General features: G+C 36.0%; 2 protein-coding genes across 3 annotated transcripts in view; one reads left to right on the top strand and one right to left on the bottom strand.

Moving 5' to 3' along the window:
- The window catches only part of LOC306859089 (synapsin-3-like), a 50627-nt gene that overhangs the window by 9101 nt on the left and 14026 nt on the right, over positions 1-27500 (bottom strand). For both annotated transcript variants that reach the window (XM_079399911.1, XM_079399912.1), the window contains exons 4-6: positions 23653-23744; positions 20301-20457; positions 19899-19988 (exon numbers count right to left, since the gene is read on the bottom strand). In XM_079399911.1, the coding sequence (XP_079256037.1) occupies positions 19899-19988; positions 20301-20457; positions 23653-23744 (339 nt within the window). The remainder of the gene's footprint in view (positions 1-19898; positions 19989-20300; positions 20458-23652; positions 23745-27500) is intronic.
- LOC306859090 (metalloproteinase inhibitor 3-like) lies at positions 7654-19624 on the top strand. Its single transcript, XM_079399913.1, has 5 exons — positions 7654-7881; positions 14677-14759; positions 14876-14987; positions 16739-16860; positions 17701-19624. Exons 1-5 carry the CDS (start codon positions 7758-7760, stop codon positions 17896-17898), a joined length of 639 nt encoding a protein of 212 aa, XP_079256039.1. The 5' UTR covers positions 7654-7757; the 3' UTR covers positions 17899-19624.

The raw sequence follows: 27500 nt of genomic DNA, 5'->3' as shown, positions 1-27500 counted from the left end.
AATTATTTACTAATAAACTAATGTTTTCTGAGTCTGTGTGGCAAGGATGAAGTTACTGATCCTGACTCGCCGGCTCCTCATTAGAGCGCCTTTAGAGAGAAATGCATCTTTATTGATTATGATTAAGATTATAATAAAAGAGTTTTTGTTTTCAATTTTTTATTTGGTTAAGTGATAATTTAAAGCTTTCTATAGATATATGTATCATGTCTGTGAGGCATGTATTCTCAGCTGAAGCTCCTGTTCAAGACGCAGAAAGCACATCATGTTTGTTTTCTTTGTTTTATAAAAGAACTACCTTTTGTTGGTATTGTGAGTGCACACAAATACAAGTAGACCCTTTACAGGTCCGAATGATTATTACTCTTACCTTTATCAAAAAAATAAATGACGGCGTAGGCTATTTTAATTTGTTTCCACTGAAAAAAATCCAAAGCAGGTGCCTCCATGTCCTGCAGAGCGCTTTAGCTTCCACTTTCAGCACAAACTGAGATGTATATAGGCTAGCAGCACATTATTATTATAGCGCAGGTTTAACGTTTAAACATTGTTATATACTTGAACTGTTTTAGTATATCTATAGATTTTATTTTAGGCAAGTGGTGATGATATGAGAAGGCTAAATTTATCAAACATAGGCTATGATCAGCTCATGCAGCTGGCCGCTTGGTCGTTACTTTAAAAAAACTAAAGACGGGCTCGGGTCGGTAACTCTGATGAGCTGTCGGACACGGGCCGGGCTAGGGCCTGAATTTCAATTTATATAAAAATAAGTGTGTCTTTTCATTCAAATGTGCATCAGCGCTGAGGAATTCCCCAGGAAACACTCCTACACACACACACACACACACACACACACACACAGGCATCTGTGAAAGTGCCCTTATGAGGGCAGGTTTGGCTGAACACAGAAGTGTTTCCTCTATGAGAGACGACCGGCCAATTATCTGTCTCTGTCTGAAGGGCATCACCACATCCCTCGACATTCCCAGACAAACTGTCCAGAAGAGCATCCCGCTGCGTCACACACCGACACACAATGATGTCTGAGCAGAACCTGACACACGACAAAAGTCAAAACACGAGTGAAACTACTGGTCCAGAACAGATGCAGTGCACACTAATGAGGGCTTGATTCACTCCAGCAGCGGCTCAAAGGACTTCCAGATTAAAGAACTCTTTCTTTCCCTCAGCCATAAGACTTTTAAACAGGTAGCCAGAGGACACAGACCAGTCTCATCTATCTCATAGAATAGGTGGACTGATTTTCTATATCTCAATTGCACATCATTAATGTTACTGCTGCTATTATTATCATGCAGTTACATTCAATTTGCACACGTTACTGTACTGTTTTGCACATAAGTCAATATTGCACACTTCCACATACAGATGTATAGCCTGCAGCACAAAAGCAGTCATGAGTAGCACAGGTATATTTGTAGCAATAGACAACAATACATTGTATGGATCAAAATTATACATTTCTCTTTTATGACAAAAATCATTAGGATATTAAGATCATGTTCCATGAAGAGATTTTGCTAATTTCATACGGAAAATATATCAAAACTTAATTTTTGTATATATGTGTGTGTTTTATTCTTTTACATAGTTTTTGCACTTGTCTTGGCATTCACTGTGGACAGCAAAGAAAGAGTTTCATTGTACAAGGAAACTTGTTTTCCTCACTGTGGCAATAAATGCTTTGACTTTGAAATGAGTCGCTCTTCCGGTCTGAATGGTTCGAGGCAAATACTGCAGACTCGCACATCTGTAAGAGCTTTCACAACACGCTCTCATTTACCGCAAGCGCCGGCCGACAGGTAGAGGAGAGTGAAAACAGACGGAGTAATAGTGAAACACAGACGGAGGGGGGCGATTCCCAAACGCTCCGGTGTGAGATTCCAGCACTCCGGCCGTCAGAGTGGACTTTCCAGCACCGCTGACGCTGATGAACTGGAGCACTGCTGTGAAACACACGAGCGTCAGTCACATCGGAGCAGCACTGCTGCCTTTATCATGTTCATGTGCTAGACAAGCATTTAGAGCTCAAATACATGATGATGATCTGACCACACGCCTGGAACTCTCTCTGCTGCGACACAGTCTGCCTGTCTATCCACTAGTCTGTCTATATATCCATCTACATATCCATCCATCTATCTATCTACATATCCATCCATCCATCTATCTATCTACATATCCATCCATCCATCCATCCATCCATCCATCCATCTATCTATCTATCTATCTATCTATTTATCTATCCATCCATCCATCTATCTATCTACATATCCATCCATCCATCTATCTATCTACATATCCATCCATCCATCCATCCATCCATCCATCCATCTATCTATCTATCTATCTATCTATTTATCTATCCATCCATCCATCTATCTATCTACATATCCATCCATCCATCCATCCATCCATCCATCCATCCATCCATCCATCCATCCATCCATCCATCCATCCATCTATCTATCTATCTATCTATCTATCTATCTATCTATCTATCTATCTATCTATCTATCTATCTATCTATCTATCTATTTATCTATCCATCCATCCATCTATCTATCTACATATCCATCCATCCATCCATCCATCCATCCATCCATCCATCCATCCATCCATCTATCTATCTATCTATCTATCTATCTATCTATCTATCTATCTATCTATCAAGCTATCTATCTATCTATCTATCTATATCTATCTATCTATCTATCTATCTATCTATCTATCTATCTATCTATCTATCTATCTATCTATCTATCTATCTATCTATCTATCTATCTATCTATCTATCTATCTATCTATCTATCTATCTATCTAGTAATTACAGACGAACGTGTCCTGATGTGCTCCTGAAACAAACGCGTTTGATGTCTGATTGAAGCTGGCGTCTCTACAGACGGAGATCATACTGAAGCCGATTGAGGAGCTCTGATGCCCACTTATGGTCAAACGCAGGTTCGGATCTCCTCACGCGTGTGAACACTGGTATGTCCAGCCTGAGGAACGTGTCCAGCACAGATCCTGACTGATGTGTCCTGATGTAACACCTAACCCTGGCCACTGACAGAACATCTCTCTCGAGTCTGCTCTACTCGGCCCATCTGCTTTCATTCAGGACTCTGGTCGGGGTTTGGACACATCAGAGAGGATCTGCAGGTCCAGGAACAGCTGGATGATGCTGTAGATCTATATTTAGCAGCAGACGGGTCCGCTCGGTTTCAGGTTTTTTGAATCTCCACAGCTGCTCGTATCTCCTGAAGGAGCAAAACACCAGCCGCTCACAAACAGACTCATAAAACCTGAATGCAAAGTTAACGCTCTGCTTGTAGCTCTACTATGACACACTAAGGGCCGTTCACACAGAATGCGTTTTTCCATTCCAATACACTATTTTTAGATAAAATATAAAATATTTTGTTTACAATAGCAAGTTGCCATGGCAACTGTTTTATTTGACGGTAACAGGAGGCGGAGGAGGTGTTCTGCGCTGTTTTTTTTAAACCATTCCTGAGTGCTTCGTCTCGCATTCTTAGACTCAAAGACCCTTAGGGAGTTATCTTTTCTTGCAAATGAACTCTTCACATGTATCTCAGCACCCAGAGAAGCTCTGTGATGACGCACACAGTAACGGTAGATCATATGTTTTCGTGCTGCTGACGGGGTCGTGACTCCTAGTGCTGTAGATGCAAAGTCCCACACAGAAAGCCTCGTCCACCGTGCTGCCATCAAATACAACTGTAACTACTGTAAACAACACTTGGCTCTTCTGATTGGTCCACTGCTTTGGACCTGACATTATTGAGCGAATAAAAGTTTAAATTTAACAACACAGCGTCTTAAAAACGCAGTACTTCTGTGTGACACCACAAAAAACGCAAGACGTGAGTGCAGACGTTTTGGATTCTCTCCGGTTCAAAATGACCTGAACTCGACATGAAGGGTTAATTATGCATTTTCACTCGAGAACACGCCACATTATGTAAATAACAGCTGGTTTTCAGTAACAGAGTGTGTTTGTTTGTGTCAGGAATCACCCGTAGCGCTCCGTCCAGTTCACCTCAAACACACCCGCCGGTCAGAGCTGACCAAACCACTGAGGACACACTATAAACCACACAGACTTCAGCTTTATGTAAAAGATCTCAGAAGAAATCCAGCGTGCTGAGGTTGAGTGGATCTCGTGCTCATAAACACAAGGAAACAATACACGCTTTGCTCTTATTTTGAGTTGGGCGGCGTTCACCAACAGTTATAAATATACTTTTGTGTCTGAAGCCTTTTGTCTTTGTAACAAACATAATTGATAGATTTATGCTTTTTTAATATGTTTTTAATAAGTGTTTGTCTATTTAAGTGAAAAAGCACTTCAGTCATAACCAGAGCCGTTTTTAGTTCCAAATATTTTGATACTCTTTTTTTGTTTTGTTATGTAAATAATAATAGTCGAGCTGATCCATTGCTGCTGACAAATCAAGATGCATTTACTGGACAAGTACAATGACTTAAGATTATGTCTTGTTTTCTGAAAAAATTACCCAAATTGTATTAGTTTTTGCTTCGGAGCATAGAGGAACAACAATAAACAGTATGTGTGTTTTTTTAACCTTAAACCGCATAAACACCATAATATTTAATAAAAATACTAAGGAAGGAATCAGTTTTTGCAGTGCATAAGGACGTTCATCTCAAAACGTTTTCTCTCAACGTTACGAGAATGTATATCAAATATTAATAAAGTTATAAGAGCGTTCCATAATCAACATGTGGACCAAACATTTATAGAACCTTCCCAGTCAAGGATTCGTCACTAAGAGTTCATTTTAGTAATAGCGATCATAACTAATTACTCGAAGGAAACTGATATAACTCTAAACTAAATTAAACTACTCCATCTGAAGCCAGTTTGACAAGAAAGCGTCGTGAATGAGAGCATGTTCTCATCAGTGTATGTGTATTTATAGCTGGAGTCCCTGCAGAGACTCCGCCTCCAGCTTCCTCCACACACGACCTCTGACCTCTGACCCGACCGGACCGCTGAGTCATTCCGCAACTACCTCATTTACAGGAAACCCTGAGCAAGTGCAGAGAGACTCTTCTATGATCTTCAAGAATATCTGCCTATTTATGGACACTATACAGTAAGTGCCAGATAAAACAATAAAACCAGCAGAGGTTGTTGAACTGTTCTGGGTCATCCGGTTGGAGACCCCGCTGGACTCAGGGATCTGCACCTCTATAAAAACACAGGCATTTCCTCTGAGTCACAGACGTTTATAGATCTGTCACACCTCACATCTTCATGTTCTGCTCAGATTCACTGTTGTTCCAGCACAGACTCTCATCTCAGCTCTTCCTGTTTATTCCCCGGAGACGTCTAGGTTCAGATGGACAAAAACGGACACTAAACCGATGAAGACGTTCCTGTTCCTCAAATGATGCTTATTTGGATCCGTGGTGTATGGGAAAATGCTTAAACAAGCTTTGTGCCAGAGCTACTATAGTTCAAAATAAGAGCATAAAAACACTTCAGTTGAAGCCTTGATGTATAAAGCATTAGAAAGGTGTTCATAATGTACATTGCAATGCATTAAATATTTTCATAAATAACTGTAATCAAAGTCATTTTCTGATTCCTTGTTACAATTGGTTGCTTGTTATGTTTTAATGCATTATATTTTCTCTGAATAGATAAGTATTAGAATTATTAATTATTTTCATCATATAATGCATTATAAGGTGCATTACAAGGCATAATTAATGCATTAAAAATACTTTTATAACACATTATATATAAAGGCTTTGAGTAAAGTGTTAGCAAAACATGTATTTGTTCAAATAAAATATAAAAACTTATTTTATTTCAGCTAGTTGCCAAGTTCTCATTTTCATTTAGTTTAACTTGAAGTACTAAAATATAATGAAAATTAATAAAAAAAAAAAAAATAGGCATATTTAAAAATTACTAAAAAAAACAAGAAACCTAAAAGGACAATACACAACAAATGTACTAAAACTAACATGAAAATCAACTCAAAAAAAGGAATAGGAATAAAAACTATAACTATCTCAGTGATGGCCAATGCTGTGTGTATTAGATGCTGCATGTGCTAAAACACACTCACACTATAATGTTTCCATCGTTTGCACAGATGCAACTAACACGCAGAGACATCTGAGACAGTATATTTCATATTTTTGGAATTTTGCATATACGTTTGTTACAGTCTGAACGAATTACACTGTAAAAATGATCAGAAATTATTCAAAGTGATGCTGCAGATTGTGTGACTCTCCGGCCATCAGTTGAAACGGAAAGAGGCCGTGTGTTTCTGATTCTCATCGTGATTCATCATGTCCTGTCACTCATTCAAGGCCGGTTTTCTTTACACAACCCCTTCAGCCTGCGATATCTCCACCGGATCGAGATTATCACGGCTAATTCATGAGTTCAGAGTCACACTGGAGGATTATGGGATTGCGTACTGGCCATACACTGGCACTTCTGACCAACAACCCCATCAGATCACAGATATGCACTTACACAGCAGTTTGCTGTTGTTTCCGTCACAGAGCAAAAGAAAGTCTGAGTAACTGAATCGACGCACACACAGCAGCACAATGTTCGGTCTGGAAAGCCAGACGCAATCTGACATAATCGCATTTAAATATTTGCAAAATGATGAAATACTTGCACTGGGTGTAAACTGTTAAACAAGTCATCATGCAATATGAATTTAATACAAACCACAAGGAAAACATGAGCGAAGCGCAGGAGTATGTACATCAGCAGACTCATACGACCCTTAAAAACAGCATTCATCATGAAGGAAAAATAAACATCAACATAGAAACTAATGCAACTGGAAATAAAATTAATCTAAACTTAACCCATACTGGGAAAACATTATATATATATAACATCTTTCACTAAAACTGAAAAGAATATATAAAAGAAAATAAAAAAAACAAACACTATTAAACAAAAAAAAAATATGAAAAAAGTCATATATATATATATATTTACACAGAGACACACACACACACACACATATATATATATTAGTTTTTTATTGTTTTTGTTTTATAAATATATATTTATTTTGCCCTACACATATTTCAGTCCAATAAAATACATTCACATATGGCACATTTGAAGAAAGACTCTTTTTGATGATTTTTCTGAAATATTTTTTGTCTTTGAAGGTTGAAAGTAAACATATTTTCAATTTCATTGAGCTTCACGGTTGCATATATTTACAATATATTTTTGCCATATGGGAAATGTATTTGTTTATAGTTTCTACACGACTTCCATTTGTGTTCTTTATTGCTAATATCTTCCATACAAATAATAAATAACAAAGAAACTTCAGACTGGCATCTCAGATGAAAGACACCTAAAGCCATTCACTGAGATTTTTTGGGGGTGTCTGGTTGTGATGAATTTTCCTCTAAAGCCACAGGGTCATAACATGTTATTCATGCGCTCTTTCCACAAAGACTCGATTTTCCGCCTCGATCTGCTGCCTCAGAGTGAACCTCAAAAACATCATTATGAGGTCACTTCCATTACGTCATGCGCCTGTAATGTTAATCGGCGCGCGCTGTGATTGGTCCGCGGCTGCAGCGCTCGCCAGTGACGCGCCCAATGGCGCACTATATGTGGTTCGCGTCCGGAGCGCGCTGACAGCAGTGTTTAGTCTGACAGCCGCCGCGTTCACTTCAGAATGAAGCCTTGTTTTGTGCTCGCGTTCCTGCTGTTCTCTCTCGTCTGTCTGATGTACCAAGCGTCAGACGCGTGTTCATGCGCGATGTCTCATCCACAGGACGCGTACTGCCACTCCGACATCGGTAAGAAACGCGAGTGTGTGTGTGTGTGTGTGAGAGCGATTACAGTTCTTAAGCATGAGTTATTCGTTATGCACGTGTTTGATGACATTATATAACAGTACTCAACATAAGCGCGAGCGCGCGGCGGGCATTCGCTTCGTTCCCGTTTGTTTTCGTTGCGTTTAGCTTCACATGAACAGCGCATCAACCAGAAGTCAAGTGCGTCACTGCGCGCTTTCACTCAAGTTCGCGAAGAAAGAGTTCGCGGTATCCATGGCAACAAACGCGCGAGAACGCTGAACGCTACAAGAGATGCTGTTTTTCCACACTGTTCCTTTAATTCTCTCATATATTGGATAAATAAACAGGAGAGTTTTCCTCAGACTAGATCTTCCTGGGAAACCGTTGTTTTGGGTTAATGATTATATTTAGGAGTCTTTCTGAAGAGTTAAATCAGATGATGTGACACAAAATTACTAAAACTTGAACTAAAATTAAAAAGAAAATATAAAAATAACACTATGAAACAAAAACAGAATATTAAAATAAAATGGAATTCAAAATATTCATAAAAACTATAACTATCTCAGTATTGGCCATCAATGCTTAGTGCATTGAAGAGCATCGTTTAGGACCTCCGCAGTAATACAGCTGCCCTGGAAAACAGTAGAAACCAGCAGAAAACTATTAAGACCTCTCTCTGTGAGTCATTAGACAGACTTCAGTCAAATAATTAAGATCCATTCAGGCTAAGAACGAAAAATATAATGGTAATGATAGCTATATTTGCATCCACACCAACAAAGAATAAGGTTCTGTCTATTCTAAGCGCTCACTGCAGTTACGTACTGTACATAATTGCAGTACGCACTTCCAAGGATAGCGTTTATTTTGAGAACGATAACTATATTTGCATCCACACCAATGAACGATAACATTTTGTTTATTATAAGCGCACACTAGTTATTAACATAATTGCATGCGTGCTTTAAAGTCAGATTGGCTGTCAGTGCGTATCGGTAAAAGTGATTCCAACGGTATCGTTCCTTCGTTCCTCCAAGTTTATGGTCATAAACAATGAAAATGAAGCCATTTCGGAATATAGTAGATGAGCGTTTAGAAATGCAGGTGGTTTTGCTCAAAACATTCGTCAACTTGAAATCGCTTTACCGGAATTCAAAATCGATTTTACTTTAATACACTTTCCTGGTCAAATTCCTCTTTGATAATTGACAACAACTTTCTGCATCTCTGAAACACGCCGTGATTAATCACCTGTCAATCATCTCCCACACGTTATCTGAGTGAAGATGTGTGACGGGTTTAACATTCGGAGCCAATGCATTTAACGCCTCTCACGCCGGGTTTCATCTGAGCTCATCGTGGGACAGTGACACCCACAAAATCCCGTTTCAAAACCCGAGCCGGAGCGTCTGGTTAAGAGGCCACGTATGACTTGCATACTGATGATGTGTTTGTGGATAAACTAGATATTGAGATGTCCCATAAAATGTGACTTTGGCTTTGTGCTGGTATCCATGCTGTATGAAAGGCAAAGACTGCTGCTATTGTGAGCGTGTCTGAATCGCTGGCCGGGCGCCAGATTTCGAGTTCTACTTTGCTTTCTGCTGCCATGTGTAACATATTTCGAGGGGCATCAGATGGACTGATGGCTGCTGGGTAACACAGAGCTGTAGAGGAGGGCAGTGCTGTGGAACATAGGCTTCACATCGACACTACACTCATATGCTCCTATATTGTGCCCCATTAATGATGCATGGAAATTATTATTATTTGTGACCCTGGACCACAAAACCAGCCATAAGGGTCATTTTGTAAAATTGAATAAATAATCTTTCCATTGATGTATGGTTTGTTATGATAGGACAATATTTGGCTGAGATACAACTATTTGAAAATCTGGAATCTGAGGGAGCAAAAAAATCTAAATATTGAGAAAATCTCCTTTAAAGTTGTTCAAATGAAGTTCTTAGCAATGCATATTAATAATCAGAAATTAAGTTTTGATATATTTACAGTAGGAAACTTACAAAATATCTTCATGGAACATGATCTTAATATCCTAATGATTTTTGTCATAAAAGAGAAATGTATAATTGTGATCCATACAATGTATTGTTGTCTATTGCTACAGATATACCTGTGCTACTGATGACTGCTTTTGTGCTGCAGGGACACATATGTTTTTACTGAAACTGAAATTAAAGCTTTCATTTAGCCCAAAATCTGATTAATTTAAATGTATTTAAAAATCAACACTCAAATAACAACTGTAAAATAATAAAACAGTTTCTACTCCAAATCGTTGTTGAAATATAAACATTTAAATGGCAGCTGTAATAAAAATGTTTTCTTGACAAATGAAGACATCTGGTTAAGTAAAAATATAAAGAATATGTACTATAGTGCATATATTTATCAAAATATTATTTTTTTTCCAGCTATGAAATTAGCTAATTTCGTTCAAAACTAAACTTTCAGATGCTGTAATTTCTGTGTATTAATCAAAGTTTTCATTCAGCCACAAACTAAAACATAAAATGATGCTTATTTAAATAATCAATGAATTAATCACATTTATTTAATAATCAACACTGCAATAAAACCTGAGTTGTATATAAACATTTAAATTGTCATTTCATGATATAATTATGTTTCTACTCCAAATCGTTGTTGAAATATAAATGTTTAAAACCGAAATGAAAGCCAAAAACTGAAACAGAAAAGGATGCTTATTATAATAATCAATCAATAAATTCGATCAAGTTTATTTAATAATTAACACTAAAATAAAAACTTGAGTTGAGGCATTTTATATCCACTTTTTAAGTTTATAACTAGTAGTAAATAATAAAATAATATTTTTCCATTCCAAGACAACACTAACAGGTTAAGTAAAGCATTTAGGGCATTTAGCAAAACATTTAATCCGAAACATAATGTATTTCTTTTGTTATTAGCTGCATAGTTTGGTTGGTCTTTCAGTGCATCGCTCTGCATGATCACTGCTGCTTTAAGCTTTAGGACGGCCGTACCTGTCCGATGGGACTCGTTTCTTTCATTTAACTTCAAAGCGTCGGGGCGGAAGATGACTCCTGTGTTTAAGCGCCTCGCGCTCTGTAATCAACTCACGGGAGATGAATCACTAATGCAAAAATTAGTGCACCCTGGAGCACCCTTTACGACTGCCTGATCCCCGCCCTGACGGCGCGGCGCGGTCAGAGACGGACGGACTGAAACAACACGCAAAACTGTGAGAAAGCATGACGGCTTCAGACCCACACGTTAAACATGTGCTTCCAGCTCCATTATAGCCATCACAGCGCCGATCCTGCATGTAGCCGCAGTTGGCAGGGCTTGTGAAGGCGATTGAAATGCTCTATTCACTCTGGAGCGCCGCACTAAAGGCCTTTCAAGCTCCAGATTAGTGTTTTGCCCTACACTTTGGCCCCTGGAGTCTAATACCCCGCCAGCGGAGGTCTGGTTCCCATCTGACGTGGCGATGGGGTGAGGAGCGCTGGGTGGCCAAACATGAACAATCACAGCTCGCTCGGGTCGGATCGGATGCTACTGTTTCTGTGCCTCGTCCTAATCTGGCGTTCCTGGTCAAAAGTTGCTTAAAATCTCTCATTATGCTACAACCCCAATTCCAGAGAAGTTGGGACATTTTGTAAAATGCAGTGAAATCAAGAATCTGTGACGTTTATTTAATTGACAAAAGTACAAAGAAACAAAGAGGTTTTCACTGACCAACGTAAATGTGTTTCGTAAATTTTGATTTCTAATATTGCATTTTACAAAGCATCTCAACTTCTCTGGAATTGGGGTTGTATGCTGTCACCAAATATCGGACTCGATCGTTCTGTCAACTTGTATCTTTCGGCACAGGGTTTGTGGGGTTTTTTAGAGCTGATTGATTGTAGGCCTCATTGATCTGAGCTCATGCTCCTCGGTTTTTAAATGAAAAAAGCACTATTTCTGGATCAGTTTTGCCAATAATCAGTTTCTGAGTGAAAAAAAACAACATTATTTGGATAATTTTCATAATATTTGTGGATAATTTTCACAAAATATTCAGTTTTTGAGTGAAAAAAACATTATTTGTAGATAATTACGGCAAAACATTCAGTTTTTGGGTTTAAAAAAAGCATTATTTGTGGATAATTTTGAGTGAAGGAAAACAATATTTGAAGAAAAACATTATACAAAATTATAAAACAAAACCGTTGTTTTTTTGAGTGAAGAAAGCATTATTTGTAGATAATATTGCCAATATTCAGCTTCAGAGTGAAAACAGAGCAGTATTTTGCACATGCCCCAGTATAAATCTGAAGTTTAAGTTTTAACAATTTACTTTATTTGTCAATGTATTCATTTACATTGATAATCGCAGCATAAACGTAGTAACCTAATTCACGTGAGAGAAGGCAATGCCTCCATCGCGATACGATTGGATATCAGTTATAAATCCCGCCTCTTGTGCTCGTGTGAGCTTTCGGCCTGAATGAAGAAAATGATGGCATTATTGAGTATATATTAAGTGAGTAAACAACTCACCCGCTTAGATATCACTGCTATCTGTCACATCAAAATAAACCTTGAAATGGCCTGAAATGTGAAATCCAATGTGAAAACATTAACCAGCATTTTCAGCAAAAAGAAAGCAGAATGAGCTCTAATCAATGCGTTTGTCAGCTCTCGAGTGAATCATTCTCTGCAGAGGAGGATTTTTGCATGTTAACCCATTTACCTCTCGGATCGGCCACCTACTTTCTGAAATGTAAGTCAATCTCGCTTGATGAATATGCATGAGTCACAGCGGGGCTTTCATCTATGATTCACGGGGCTTATGGGGGGTTACGCTCTTAAATATAGCCGCGAGGGACGGACGCAGGGTACAGTAACTCATTGCATTAAGGTGCACTGAGTTTGGAATTGGGTTACATAAACACTCAGAACAGCGAGGTCGAGTCAGCCGAGACTTCCAGAAGAGCGGCTCACAGCCAATCAGAGCGCAGTCAAATCACTGGAGTTCAATGACACGACCTTTGAACCCCAGAGCCGACCTCAGGGTCGAACCTGTTGGCAAGCGAGGGGCATGAGAGCGTGAGACGTCAGTCCTGTTTTTATTCCAGCATTTACAGTGTGGCACATTAGTTAATGCATCATCACCTAACAATGATTTGCTACAGTATTTATTCATCTTTGTTAACCTTAGTTCATAAAAAACACAAACAGGTTCATTAAATAATATAAAAGTTTTGATTTTTAATAATGTATAAGTAAATCTTAAAATTAACTTTAAAATGCTAAGCAATAAATGCTTTAGAAGTATTTTCATTGTTATAGTTTTTATTCATATTTTGAATTCATTTTTATTTTTTAAGTTTTGCATTTTCATTTTTAGTTCAAGTTTTAATATTTTAGTTTTTGAAATAATTGTATCATTTGTTTTTATCATTTTTATTACTATTTTGTTTTTGTTTTTTAATGCTTTAGAAGCTTTAAATTAATATTTGAATTAGTTTTTATAATTTCTATTACTATTAAAAAAAATAAATTTTTTAATGCTTTAGATTAATATTTTGGATTAGATTTTTTATTTAAATATTAGCTAAAGTTTGGTTAATTTAGTTTTTGAGTGTTTTTGTAATTTTTATTAGTAGTTGGTTTTTTAATATCTGTATAATGTATATTCATTATTATTTCTGTTTTAGTTATTTTATTACATAAGAGACGTGTTTCCTTTGCAACTAGTTGAAATAAAATAAGTCTAAATTTTTTGTATTTTAATTTCATTTCATTTTGAATGAAATATTTAATTACTATTGCAAATAAAAGTGCTTGTAGTTGTAGTAAAGAATAAGTGGTATGAGAGAGATTGGGGTGTTTTTGGATCTGATGTGTGTGAAAGCGCAGCATTAGGTGAATAAATGCGAGTGAATGTCAGGAATGAACTCTCCTCGTGAGCCTCACAGAATTCTGGGAAGGAAATTCCAGCAGAGGAAGATAAGCAGCGTTCCAGTCGGAGCAGGTGATCCGCGTGTCGTTTGTAAATGAGGCGTGTTGGGCTGGATCGGGTTACCGATGGGAAGCGCTGCAGGGGATTATGGGAGAGAGGCCGCTTGTATTGACATGGCCTCGTTCTGCTGCGTCTCTGAGGAAGCAGTCTAGTTCCTCAAGACACGAGCTTCTGTCCAACCACCAGCGGCACACACTTCACACACAGAGACACTGTCACACACACTTACATATATATATATATATATATATACATATACACACACACACACATATATAGCATACATATACATTATACATACTTTTTATTATATATTAAAAACTTATTTCTAACCATAACCATAATTTATTTACATATGTTAAATATATATATTCTTATTTGTTATATAAAGTTTAAATTCATATATTCAAATTCAGGAAATACATTAAAATATATTAAATTTAATATTTAGAAATATATAAATATATTTAAAATCAATTATATTATTTCTTATTTTAAATGCCTTTTGTAGTTTTCATTCATTGCCAATATGGCCACACACATAAATATTGGGTGATTTCATTCATAATTTGATTTTAATGGTTTTAAATCAATAAAAAGCAGATTTCTAATGCATTTCTCCAGTTAGCAGCTTGGATGTTTAAGTCCACTTGTTGCAATGCATTCTGGGAGTTTGTTTTATCTGTGCAGCCTTAGTTTTGATGCCTTGCTGTGGTGTGTGTTGTGCTCTTCATTAATCGGCGGGTCTATGTGTGTGTGTGTGTGTTTTGCAGTAATCAGAGCTAAAATCGTGGGAAAGAAGCTGCTGAATGACGGTTCGTATGGCACCCTGCGCTACACCGTCAAACAGATGAAGGTCAGTCCGTCATCACATCTACAGCAGCAGCTCATGTTAATGAACCTTTATGAAACCGGCTGTAGACTAAACACGCATCCCATGATTCCTCAGTGTGTGTGTTTTGTCTGCTGCAGATGTACAAGGGCTTCGACAAGATCCAGCACGTGCAATACGTCTACACACACGACTCCGAGAGCATGTGCGGAGTCAAGCTAGACATCAACAAATACCAGTACCTGATCACAGGTGAGAGCCATCACCATCATCATCACCATCATCTTCAGACACGCTTCACCCGAGACGACTGACAGCGGTGAATCATGGGAGAAACAGCCGCCCATTCTCTCTCACTCTCTCTCTCTCTCTCTCTCTCTCTCTCTCTCACTCTCACTCTCTCTCTCTATCTCTCTCTCGTCACACACTGCTGTTCATTAACAGGCCGTTAATATTTGACTACCATTATAGTCGTCAACGGCACCCAAATATGACACAACATTCACAGCAAATCAGATCATAAATGCTTGACTGATATGAGTTTTTAGTGGCTAGTATGAATATATAATATATAATAATAAAAAGATAATGATGCATATTATATATGTATGTATATATACTTATATACACACACACTTATATTAGATATAAAATAGCTGAATCATTTAAAATTCCAAGATTTATGTGTACAGATAATACAAATTAAAGAAGTATATGAAACTATATATATATATATATATATATATATATATATATATATATATATATATATATATATATATATTAAAATGTATAAAATATATATTGTAGTATATACATTTATATAATAAAATTATATTATTTATATATGTGATATAAATGTATAAATCTAGATATTTCATATTTATTAATATATTAAAATATATTTTATATAAAACATGTACATATGGTAACACTTTACAATAAGGTGTCATTTGTTAACATTAGTTAATGTATTAACGAACATGAACAATACATTTATTACATTAATAATCTTTGATAAAGTTAGTTAATAAAAATACAGTTGTTCATGTTAGTTCACAGTGCATTAACTAATGTTAACAAACACAACTTATGATTTTAATAATGCATTAGTAACTGCTGAAATTAACATGAACTAAGATCAATAAATGCTGTAGAAGTATTGTTCAATCTTAGTTCATCTTAACTGATGTAGTTAAGTTAATTATTAATTAATGAACCTTATTGTAAAGTGTTACCATATGTTTTTACATAATGTTTGTATACAGTTCTTTAAATCATCCATTGTTTTTTAATATAATATATAAATAAACAATATATTTATAAATAATAAATAATTATAAATAAATGCATATATATAGCTTCTTTTGTCCTCATTTGTTAGTCGCTTTGGATAAAAGTGTCTGCTAAATGACTAAATGTAAATATATACATATTAACTTTTTTTTTTGTTTTATATATATATATTATGAATATTTTAATGATTTTATTATATTATCTTTTGAATAATTTTTTAGTTCTAGTCACAGTGGCTGAATTGTGGCTCATTAATGTGTCTGTATCCAGAAACAAACGGAAGCCTAACGAGGTGTTTGTCCGTCAGTGTTTAATCGGAGGTCATGTGAAGCGCGAGCAGCATCAGAGCGAAGCGTGTGACACGCACCTGTTCTGCTGGAGCTCATAAGCCACAAACGGTTAAATATAGAGCGCAAGGCTAATGTGACCTACAGAGAGACTGATGAAAGACCGGCTTGATTGTGACCCTGGAGCACAAAACCAGGCATCAGGGAAAAAGTTGTTCAAATGAAGTTCTTAGCAATGCATATTACTAATCAAAAATTAAGTTTTGATATATTTATGGTCGGAAATGTACAAAATATCTTCATGGAACATGATCTTTACTTAATATCCTAATGATTTTTGGCATAAAAGAAGAATCAATAATTTTGACCCATATTGGTTTTGTGCTCCAGGGTCATGTTTGTTGTGTGTGATGTGTGCAGGTCGTGTTCACGACGGGAAGCTGTACACCGGTCTGTGTAACTTTAACGAGCGATGGGAGCGTCTGTCTCTGGCGCAGAAGAAGGGCATCAACCACCGCTATCAGCTGGGCTGTAACTGCAGGGTGAGTTATTCTCATCGTCTGACGCGCGCGAGCTATGCTCACAACCAGCAGCTGCCGGCCCATAATCCCCGGCCAGACCAGATGTTTGGCAGGCCGTCTGGACTCGGATCTGAGACGCGGACTGACTGATGTGCTGATGTGCTGAGGGATCATGGGTAACAGGCACGCGCTCGTTTGACTCATGATGATTGGGTCTGAACATCAGCCGTCATTAGCGTTAGATCACTAAACACGAGTTTAACAAACACGGAACCAGAACAAAAAAATCAAACAAAAAAAAATTATTGTAAAAATAACTATTGCAAACATTAATAAATTATTTGTTTTTTATAAGTTCAATAATTAAACATGCTTTTTGATTATTACGGTAATATAATTTAATTTAACCATTATTAATGGACTCGATAAAACAGAATTTGGGGGGGGAAAAAATCTAATAAATTTCATACGGCCCTAAAAAATATATTTTTTGATTAAACTTTTAATTAAAAGTTGTTAAATTGCATAAGTTTCATGATTTAAATAAATCAGGCATGTTTTTTGATTACTAAAATATATGGAATTAAATCAGGACTTACATAAAACTGATGCCGACACACATGAAGACAAGCAGAAATCAAACCAATCTGTGCTGTAAAGTCAGAACATGAACCTCTTCACTCTTTCACCGCTAAATACATCCGATCTGCAAAGAAAAGCCTGCATGTTTAAGCACATAACAAGTGCGTCTGACGCTCATGACGCTCTCAGAGGAGTGAAGAGCGTTCGCTTCTGCATTCATCAAACACCTGGATTGATAAAGCACAGCTGAATAAACGCTCATCTGTCCTGTGTTTGCAGATCAAGCCGTGCCACTACCTGCCCTGCTTCGTCACGTCCAAGAATGAGTGCCTATGGACGGACATGCTGGCGCACTTCGGCTACCCCGGCTATCAGTCGCGTCATTACGCCTGCATCCAGCAGAAGGAGGGCTACTGCAGCTGGTACCGAGGCATGAGCGCTCGCGACAAGCTCGCCATCAACACCACCGACCCCTGAGAACCGGCCTTAGACCACTACACCACCAGACCAACCTTTCTGAACCGGCAGATCTTTCATGTTTTTAAGGAAGTCTCTTCTGCTCACCAAGCCTGCATTTATTTGATCCAGAGCACAGCAAGAACTGTACAATCTTGAAATATTTTTACTATTTAAAATAACTGCTTTCTACACTGAAAGAAATTATACTAAATATAGGGTAAGTGGTTGCAAGCTATTTATTTTAGCTACATTTAAATTCAAATTAGTTTATGTAAATGTAGCTAAAATAAACAATTGCAACCACTTACCTTAAAAAAAATAGTAAATTGTTTTCAGGGTATTTGAATATATTTTAAAATCTAATTTATTCCTGTGATTTCAAAGCTGAATTTATAGCATCATTACTCCAGTCACATGATCCTTCAGAAATCATTCTAATATTCTGATTTGCTGCTCAAAAAACATTATTATTATTATTATTATTAATATGTTGAAAACAGCTGAGTAGATTTTTTTCAGGTTTATTTGATGAATAGAAAGTTCAGTAAAACAGCATTTATCTGAAATAGAAATTATAAATGCTTTTTCATCACTTTTGATCAATTTGAAGCATCCTTGCTAAATAAAAGTACTCCAAACTTTTGAATGGTATAGTGTATAATATTACAAAAGCTTTTTATTTCAGATAAATGCTCATCTTTGGATCTTTCTATTCATCAAGGAATCCTGAAAAATGCACTCAATTGTTTTAAATATTGATTATAATAATAATGTTTGTTGAGCAGTAAATCAGTATATTATTATGATTTCTGAAGATCATGTGACACTGAAGATTGGAGTAATGATGAAAATACAGCTGCAGATCACAGAAATAAATTACATTTTAAATTCTATTCAAATAGAAAGCAGTTATTTTAAATAGTAAAAATATTTCACAATATTACTGGTTTTGCTGTATTTTGGATCAAATAAATGCAGGCTTGGTGAACAGAAGAGACGTCTTTAACAAACATTAAAAATCTTACTTTGCAAAAACGTTTGATTGGTAGCGTACATCATCATCGATCACACGGAGCCGTCCGCATTAACCAGATTAAATATGAAGTAATTTATGAATGCAATAAACCCTGCTCTTTTATAGAGATGTACTGCTTTTTAAACATGATTTCATCAATATGATACCGGCTATTGTATATGTGCGTGTGCCAGATTTATACGGTTCAATATCTATTTATGATCGTGCCGAATCGCTCAGCTCCTTCCGGCACAAACGCAGAGAAATTACTCTTTTCCTTCTTGCTGTTTATGATATAAGCTATGAAATTGTGATTTAGTATTTTTGTATTACTTTAAAGCAAAGATTATAAACGGTAGATCGATCATGTCTTTTCTGCATCTAGACTGTACATGTGTCTGAAATGCATTTCTAATGGGAAAGTCAGATACGGATGTGAATCAGATCAGTGTTGTTATCTGCCACTAAACTCCTGTTGATTTCTGCTCCATTCCTGCGCTGGAGTCTCAGCCTCCGGCTCCTGTTTTTATAACATGTGCATATTCTGTCTGTAACACAAACATCTGCTCAGATCAGACCCGTCTGACTCTCACTGAAGAGACTGAACGCTCGTGTATGTGTGTGTTTGTGTATGTGTGTGTGTGAGACAGATGACCATTTTTCAATCGATTCGATTCGATTTTTAATTTCTTTGTTTTATATTTTTATAATAAACATTGTGAAAACGGCTCTGTGACTCTCTTGTTATTATTATTCTGGAAAAAATGAACATTTGCTGTGAAAGTGCTCATCTGAGATCAGGAGGAGTTTGTTTCTTCATCAGGTTTGTAGAATTGTGTCTCTGCATCAGTGTCTCAGCACCCATTCACTGCAGAGCATCCATTGCTGAGACACATTTCTACAAACCTGATGAAGAAACAAACTCCTCTACATCTCAGATGAACTGAGGGTGAGTGCTTTCATTGTCAGGTGTATTAGTGAACAGGTTAGCGCAGAGACTCACCATCTGCGTGTGGTTGGGGAAGAAGGTTTGCTCGTTGAGCGGGAACTTCTCTGGACCCAGAGTCTGGTAGAGTTTGATCATGTGAGAGAACTGCAGAATCAAGACACACAAACAATTCATTATTATAAAGAACACGTTTGTCTTCATCTCTTGCATCAAAACTCACTCAACTTCAAAAATGAGTTTACTTGAAGGCCATTTGTAAGAATGTTTTTGTCGTTGGGAAAATAAATATTTTGGATTAATATTAAAGCAGAATTTGATGTTTAAACCAAAGCATAAATACAATTTGAGAAAAACTAATGCATTTGGTATTATTGTTATTAGTTTTATCTGTCAGTGTGTGTCGTCTCGAGCATCATGTTCGTGCACTAGTAAGGGGTTCAGACTGGTCTGACGCACCACCCAGGGTTTGCTGCAGAAGTTGTAGATGGAGAAGAGCGAGTTAACGCCGGGAACGGAGCCGTAGTGCAGACCGATCACCAGGTTCCTGAAGTCCTCTCCCGGGGTCATGCTGTAGGCGTGCTGGCGGATCAGCACAAAATCTGGCCTGAACGACCTGCAGAGACAAACACACAGAACTTACTTACTGCAGAACCTCTGTGTGTTTGAGGACCAGGGTTGCTGCAGGATTTTTAAGCTCAAATTGAAGACATTTTAAGACCTGCACAAATAAAACGAACAGCATATGGTCCTCTGCATCCAGATTAGTCATGTGGCAACAAGACCTCGGAGTGAAGATAGATAAGTAAATATGAAAGCAAAAATGTGTAATGGCCCAAACACAGACAGATAACTAAAACTGTTATAGTAAAATTGGCTTATGCGTACTAATATAACTATATTCAATAAAATGTATAGCAACATACTTGTTTTAAACGCAACTGTGCAAAAGGTACATTAATTCATTGTATGTGGGAAAGTGACAAAATAAAAGAGTTTTGGAAAGAAATGAGTAATATGATAGGGCATATGGTTTTGATGAGGTGACCATTAGATCTTCATTCTTAGCATTCATCCAGATAACTGGAATATTAAAAAGGATAATCAAGTATTGATAGATTTTACATCAAAAGCCCAAAAGGCTCATTGCCATTTATTGGAAAAAGACAGAGGCCTACTATAACTCGGTGGTTAAGAGAAATATCTTCATGCATTGCAGTGGAAAAGATAAGCTATATTCTAATTGTCACATTAAGCCATATCACCAATTCTGGTCTTTCCGTCCCTAAATTTAAGACCTCTTGAAACCGTAATGGCCTTAAATTTGCTGTGGAACTAAATTTAAGACTTTTTAAGGACCCGCGGGAATCCTGAGGACGGACATCTCTCACACATGCTGAAGATCCAGAAACAGCAGAAGCTGGAAGAGTGTGTGTGTATATCATCATCTTCATGACATGACTGAACGCTCCTGGAGGAACATCACAGCACACACACACACACACACACACACACACACATTCTCTCCAGTCATCAGAGTACTTTGACATCTTTACGTTCCCTCATAAAACACTCACACGTGTGCTGAAGAACATCGCACTCTTCTGTCTTTGTTTAGCATGCGTTCACACTGCAAAGATTTTCTTCCTTAGTATTTTTGTCTTGTTTTCTAGTATACATATCTACAAATTCTTGAATCAGGATGCATTTACTTGACAAATAAAATGACTTAAGATATTATGTCTTGTTTTCTGAAAACTTGTATTTTTCTTACCCCGTTGGCAGATATTTTTACTAGTTTTAAGCAAAAACTAATTTTTTTTTTTTTTTTTTTCAGAAAACAAGACATAATATCTTAAGTCAAGTAAATGCATCTTAATTCAAGAATTTGTAGATATTTATACTAGAAAACAAGACAAAAATACTAAGGAAGAAAATAATTTTTTGCAGTGCAGTTATCAACAACTGCTAAAAATCATCTTTTAAGCAAGAGGCATTTACACTGCTTTAGATATTCAGACTTACACAGATATGTCTTTAATATTAGTGTGTTTTGACTTGTTTTAAGTATAATCAAGTTAAAAACAAGTGAATAATCTGAAGGACAAAACACTGATATTAAAGGCAGTCTATGAAAACAAGTCTTGAGGTTGTATGTGGTGCTGCTTCTCAATCTTATTCAAGGACATCTTAGCTGGAAAATATGACAAAAGCACAATTTTTTGGACAATATGGTTATATGGTTGATTTTGTAAAAGAACTCATACTTTTATTGATCAAAAGTGCCAGTAAAGTCATTTATAATGTTTAAAATAAATGCTGTTCTTTTGAACTTTCTATTCATCTGTGAATTCTGAAAAATCAAGGTTTTCATGGAAATATTAATGTTTTCAACATTAATAATAATCAGAAATATTATTATATTATATTATAATGATTTCTGAAGATCATGTGACACTGAAGACTGGAGTAATGATGCTGAAAATTCAGCTTTGATCACAGAAATAAATTACAGTTTAACACATATTCACATAGAAAATTGATATTTTAAATTATAATAATATTTCAAATTTTTTATTGTATTTGTGATCAAATAAACACGGCTTTGGTGAGCAGAAGAGACTGTAAGTGTGTGTGAGGGTGTGTTTCTTAAAGGGCCGGTTCAGCTCATGCGCACACACACTATTAATAGTGGCTTTTATTAAGCTAGTATAAGATGTCTGCTGAAGTGAGGCAGGTATAAATAATCTCCATGTGTTTGGCAGATGATGGACATGTGAAGTGTGAGAGGCCCAGACAGGAAGTACATTCTGCAGGCTCCATTACAGCCGTGCTGTTTTCATTAAGATGAGCTTTATTAATACAGCGTATCAAATCACACGCTTTATTTGCTCTTCAGCCGCTGCTTCAGACTTGAATCACATATAACCCACGTTAGAGATGGACAGTGCTGTGTTAGTCTGTGGTTAGCTAGTTAATGTGATTGTCTACACACTGCACTAAAAACCACCAAAACACACCGAGTGATGGAGAAAGGACTGTGTTTCTAGTCTGAACACACATTAACGCTGAAAACACCAAACTCATTTGTGTCTGGCTGAAACGCTGGAAAAACAGTCTGGAATTACAGAGCTGAGATTTGTGATTCATTCGTCACGCACTGATTCACATTCAACTTAAACTTGAGCAAACGCACTTTTACTTCCGTCTGTGTTTTAGAGCTGAACAGGAACAAACACACCTAAAAAAAACTACAATTAAATCGACTTAAAAATCACTGGTTTCTCAAAATAAAATAAAATACATTTAAAAAAATCTTATTTTATTTCAGCTATTTGCTAAGTCAACATTTCTCATTTGCATTTAGTTTAACTTAACATTAAGTTAATAAAAACTAGAGACATATTTACAAAAATAAGCAAATAAAACACTAAACTAAAAATAAAGCACAAAACACACAAAAAAACAGATTTAAAAAAGACAAATTCAAAATAATAATAAAGCTATATAGTCATTAAAAAATTAACTAAACTAACTGAAATTTTTAAAAAGTTCAATTATAAAAATAAAAAATAATTCAAAATATCAACAAAACTACATAGACATATTAAAAAAATAAAGAAAAACAGTAAAACTTAAAAAAAATAATAATAAACCGAAACTCTAAAAATAAAAAATAATTAAAAATATCAACAAAACTACATAGACATATATATAAAAAAAAAAAGAAAAACAGTAAAACTTAAAAAAAAAAAAAAAAAACTGAAACTCTAAAAATAAAAAGTATCTTGGTGACAGTGAAATAACACACCTGACCACTTTGGTTCCTCCGCGGTTCACCTGCATGTCCACCGTACAGCCGGAGTTCACATACGACACCAGATTGATCTCAGAGAACTCGGCCTGAAACACACAACAGAGCATTATACCACCACTACAATCATGAAAATATCATTAAATACATTCAACTCAAATAAAAATTATATATATAATATATATTTATTTATTTTAAATTTTTTCTACAGTTCTTTCTGGTCCTCGAATCTGATTGGCTGATAAGAGTGCGATATTAGAGTGCTATCAGAACTCCAACAGCCGCTTCAGCGTTTATAATCGTCTCACTCCGCTTGCAGTACTTCTTACAGCGAGACGCCCAAATCCAGTATCATTTTATAAATATAACTGTTTTTGTGTCACAGAATGTAGTTTTGTACTTGTTTATATGCAGTTTGTTAATAAAGATAACATCTAATTGAAAATTTGCATCATCGTTTTGGGAGCTGTGAGCTCCAGAGCATCAGCGGTTGTTCTGCGCTCATGAACCCGCAGAGAGAGCGCCTCACCTCGGCCAGATCTTCTGGAGTTTACCGCTGGCTCTGATGTCTCATATAGTGGTTAAACATTAGATATAATTCGTTGTGGGTAAATCTAACGGTTGTCTTTGGTCTCATTAATCTATTATTTGTTCCAGAGAAGATCATTTTGGCAAAATCTCATGTTTATGTAAATTCAATGCTGTATATCAGAGCGCTGCCTTTGTACTTTTGACTGAATTTCCTAGCAAGTTTTATGATGGCTGTTGTTGTTTATGAAATATTATTATTCAATAAATAATACTAGTGCTGTCAAATGATTAATTGCGATTAATCACATCCAAAATAAACATTTTTGTTTACATAATATATGTGTGTACTGTGTATATTTATTATGTATAAATACACACACATACAGTATATATTTAGAAAATATTTGCATTTATTTACATGTATATATTTATATTCATATAATTTATATTATATATTAATATATTAAATATATAAAAGTAACCTATTTTTCTTAAATATATGCATGCATGTGTGTGTATTTATATATGCATAATAAATATACACAGCACACACACATATATTATGTAAACAAAACGTTTATTTTGGATGCGAATAATCGTGATTAATCGTTTGACAGCACTAAATAATATTTTATATAAATAATAGTAATAATGGTGTTTAGTATTGAGAAACGATGCGTGTTCGTGATGGTGATTTTAGTTACATTGTTCCATCATTAGATGGCGACAAGTGACTGTTTTTATGAGTCAGCAGTATAGACTATGAAAAGTTATAAACGGAAGTTATTTTTAGTTTCAACAACAGCTTGACGCAGCGAACAAATGCACTGAGCAGCAAAATCACCCATAACAGATGGATATTAACGTTACGACAAAGATATCGCTTTCCTCAGCAGATATTCAAACTAATGTTTTATTGTGAATATGAGACTGATCTGACGAATGAATGCTGTATCAGATGCAGGTAATCACGATCACTCAGCCAATCTCTCTTATAATACTCTACATAATACAGCAAGCTTTTAATACAATAATACAATAAGGTTTCAATGAAGCAACTCGTTCCTTCGTTACTAGTTCTAAAGTGACGTTTTGTAATTAGTAACGGAGGCTTGGGCTCAGCTGTTAAACCATCAAACTTTAGATTTGAATTTGTGGCGAAAGGAAGTAGTTACACACAAAAGAGGGCTTTTAAAGACACTCCATTGTTATTTTGTTTATGTATTTACACACTCGTGCCGTTGAACTGTTGTATAAACGCAATATCACACGATTACCTACGGCCGAATCAGCCATATATCATGTCTACTCGTGTGATATAGCTTATATATTTACAGCATATAACATTTTATTTCAGCTAATTGCCGAGGCAACATTTCTCATTTTAATTTAGTTTAACTTGATGCACTAAAATAACTACAACTGAAATCAAATTAATAAAAACTATACAAACAACAACAAAATCTAATAAAAATTATCAATACACAACAAGATTATTAAAACCTTACACAAAGCTAAAATAAAAACAGAAAATATACTTAAACACTATTAAACACAAAAACAAAATATAATAATAACATGTCTGAGATTTGGATGAGATCAGACTGAGCTGAATGAAAACAGTGCAAAAATAATGAGCGTTAATAACAGGTTTCCATTGGTCAGTCAAACAGACAGTCCCGCCCCCAAACTCATGCTATTGGTCAGTTCTTCCAGCTGAACTTCAACACTTTGATCATTTAAAAATGTAAAACTATAAACCTGCATTTTGAAGGCACTAAATCACAGATATGATTTATAGATTTCTACAGTCCATAACCACAAAATCAACAACAATATAGTCTTATCTGATCAAATGCATTATGATGTCAGCGTCAGACATTCACTTTATTAAGGGACAATATTTACCCTGGAAATTACTATAAGAGGCATTTTTATATTTATAAAACACCAAAATAATAAACATCAAAAGAAACAAATTACGAACAAAAAGAAACAAATTATGACTTTTAGTTGCATAAATACAGTAACTCGAAAGTTTGGGATTGGTAAGATTATGCATTTATTTGATCAAAAATACAGTAAAAATTGTGAAATATTATTGTAATGTAAAACAGCTGTTTTCTATGTGAATATGTGTTAAACTGTAATGTATTTCTGTGATCTGCAGCTGTATTTTCAGCATCATTACTCCAGTCTTCAGTGTCACATGATCTTCAGAAATCATAATAATATACTGATTTACTGCTCAACAAACATTTCTGATTATTATCAGTGTTGAAAACAGTTGTGCTGCCAAAACTGCGTCTGCGTCTCCCAGAGCGTTTAAAGGATGTGCAGATTTAAAGGACAAAGAAGCTCTAGAGGACACACGCATCGGACGCTCTGATTGGCCGCTGGCTCGGAGGCGGAGCTCTATTGGCCGGCGGCGTGGAGCGAGAGCGCGGGATTGGTGCCAGACTCACGCTGCCATGGTTACGCTCCGGGTAACGCATTCAGGCCGCTGGGAAAGAAAACAGGAGAAAGTCCAAGAGACAAACAAGCTTCCTTCCTCTGTAACTCACGTCTAATCATCACTTCTCAAGCAGATGTTTGAGCAATTCATTACTCTTCATGATATATTCATTTATATTAAATAAGGCCCTTAATTGGCTGAAAGGCAAATCTGCTCAGTAATTTTATAGAAACTACCCTTAGTGATTCAGCATAATGATGTGAACATACACTACTGTTCAAAAGTGTTTTGATGCTTTTATTCATCAAGGGCGCAGTAAAGACATTTATAATGTTAGAAAAGATTTCTATTTCCAATAAATGCTGTTCTTTTGAACTTTCTATTCATCTGTGAATTCTGAAAATAAAATGCATCACGGTTTCCACAAAAATATTAAAGTTTTCAACATTGATAATAATCAGAAATGTTTGTTGAGCAGTAAATCAGTATATTATTATGATTTCTGAAGATCATGTGACACTGAAGACTGGAGTAATGATGCTGAAAATACAGCTGCAGATCACAGAAATAAATTACAGTTTAACACATATTCACATAGAAAACAGCTGATTTACATTAGAATAATATTTCACAATTTTTACTGTATTTTTAATCAAATAAATGTAGTTTTGGTGAGCAGAAAAGACTCTTTCCCGAAACATTAAACTTTTCAACATTAGTCTGAGACCAACAGTTGTCATTCCAAACAGTCTCTCTCTCTCTCTCTCTCTCTCTCTCTCGCACACACACACACTCTCTTTCATTCACTCTTTCTCTCTCACACACACATACACACACATACACACACACACACACTCTG

This window comes from Barbus barbus (assembly GCF_936440315.1).
Source record: "Barbus barbus genome assembly, chromosome: 39".
NCBI classification, from domain to species: domain Eukaryota; kingdom Metazoa; phylum Chordata; class Actinopteri; order Cypriniformes; family Cyprinidae; genus Barbus; species Barbus barbus.
The sequence above is the reverse complement of the archived record's forward strand: the minus strand, read 5'-3'. Positions and strand labels throughout refer to the sequence as shown.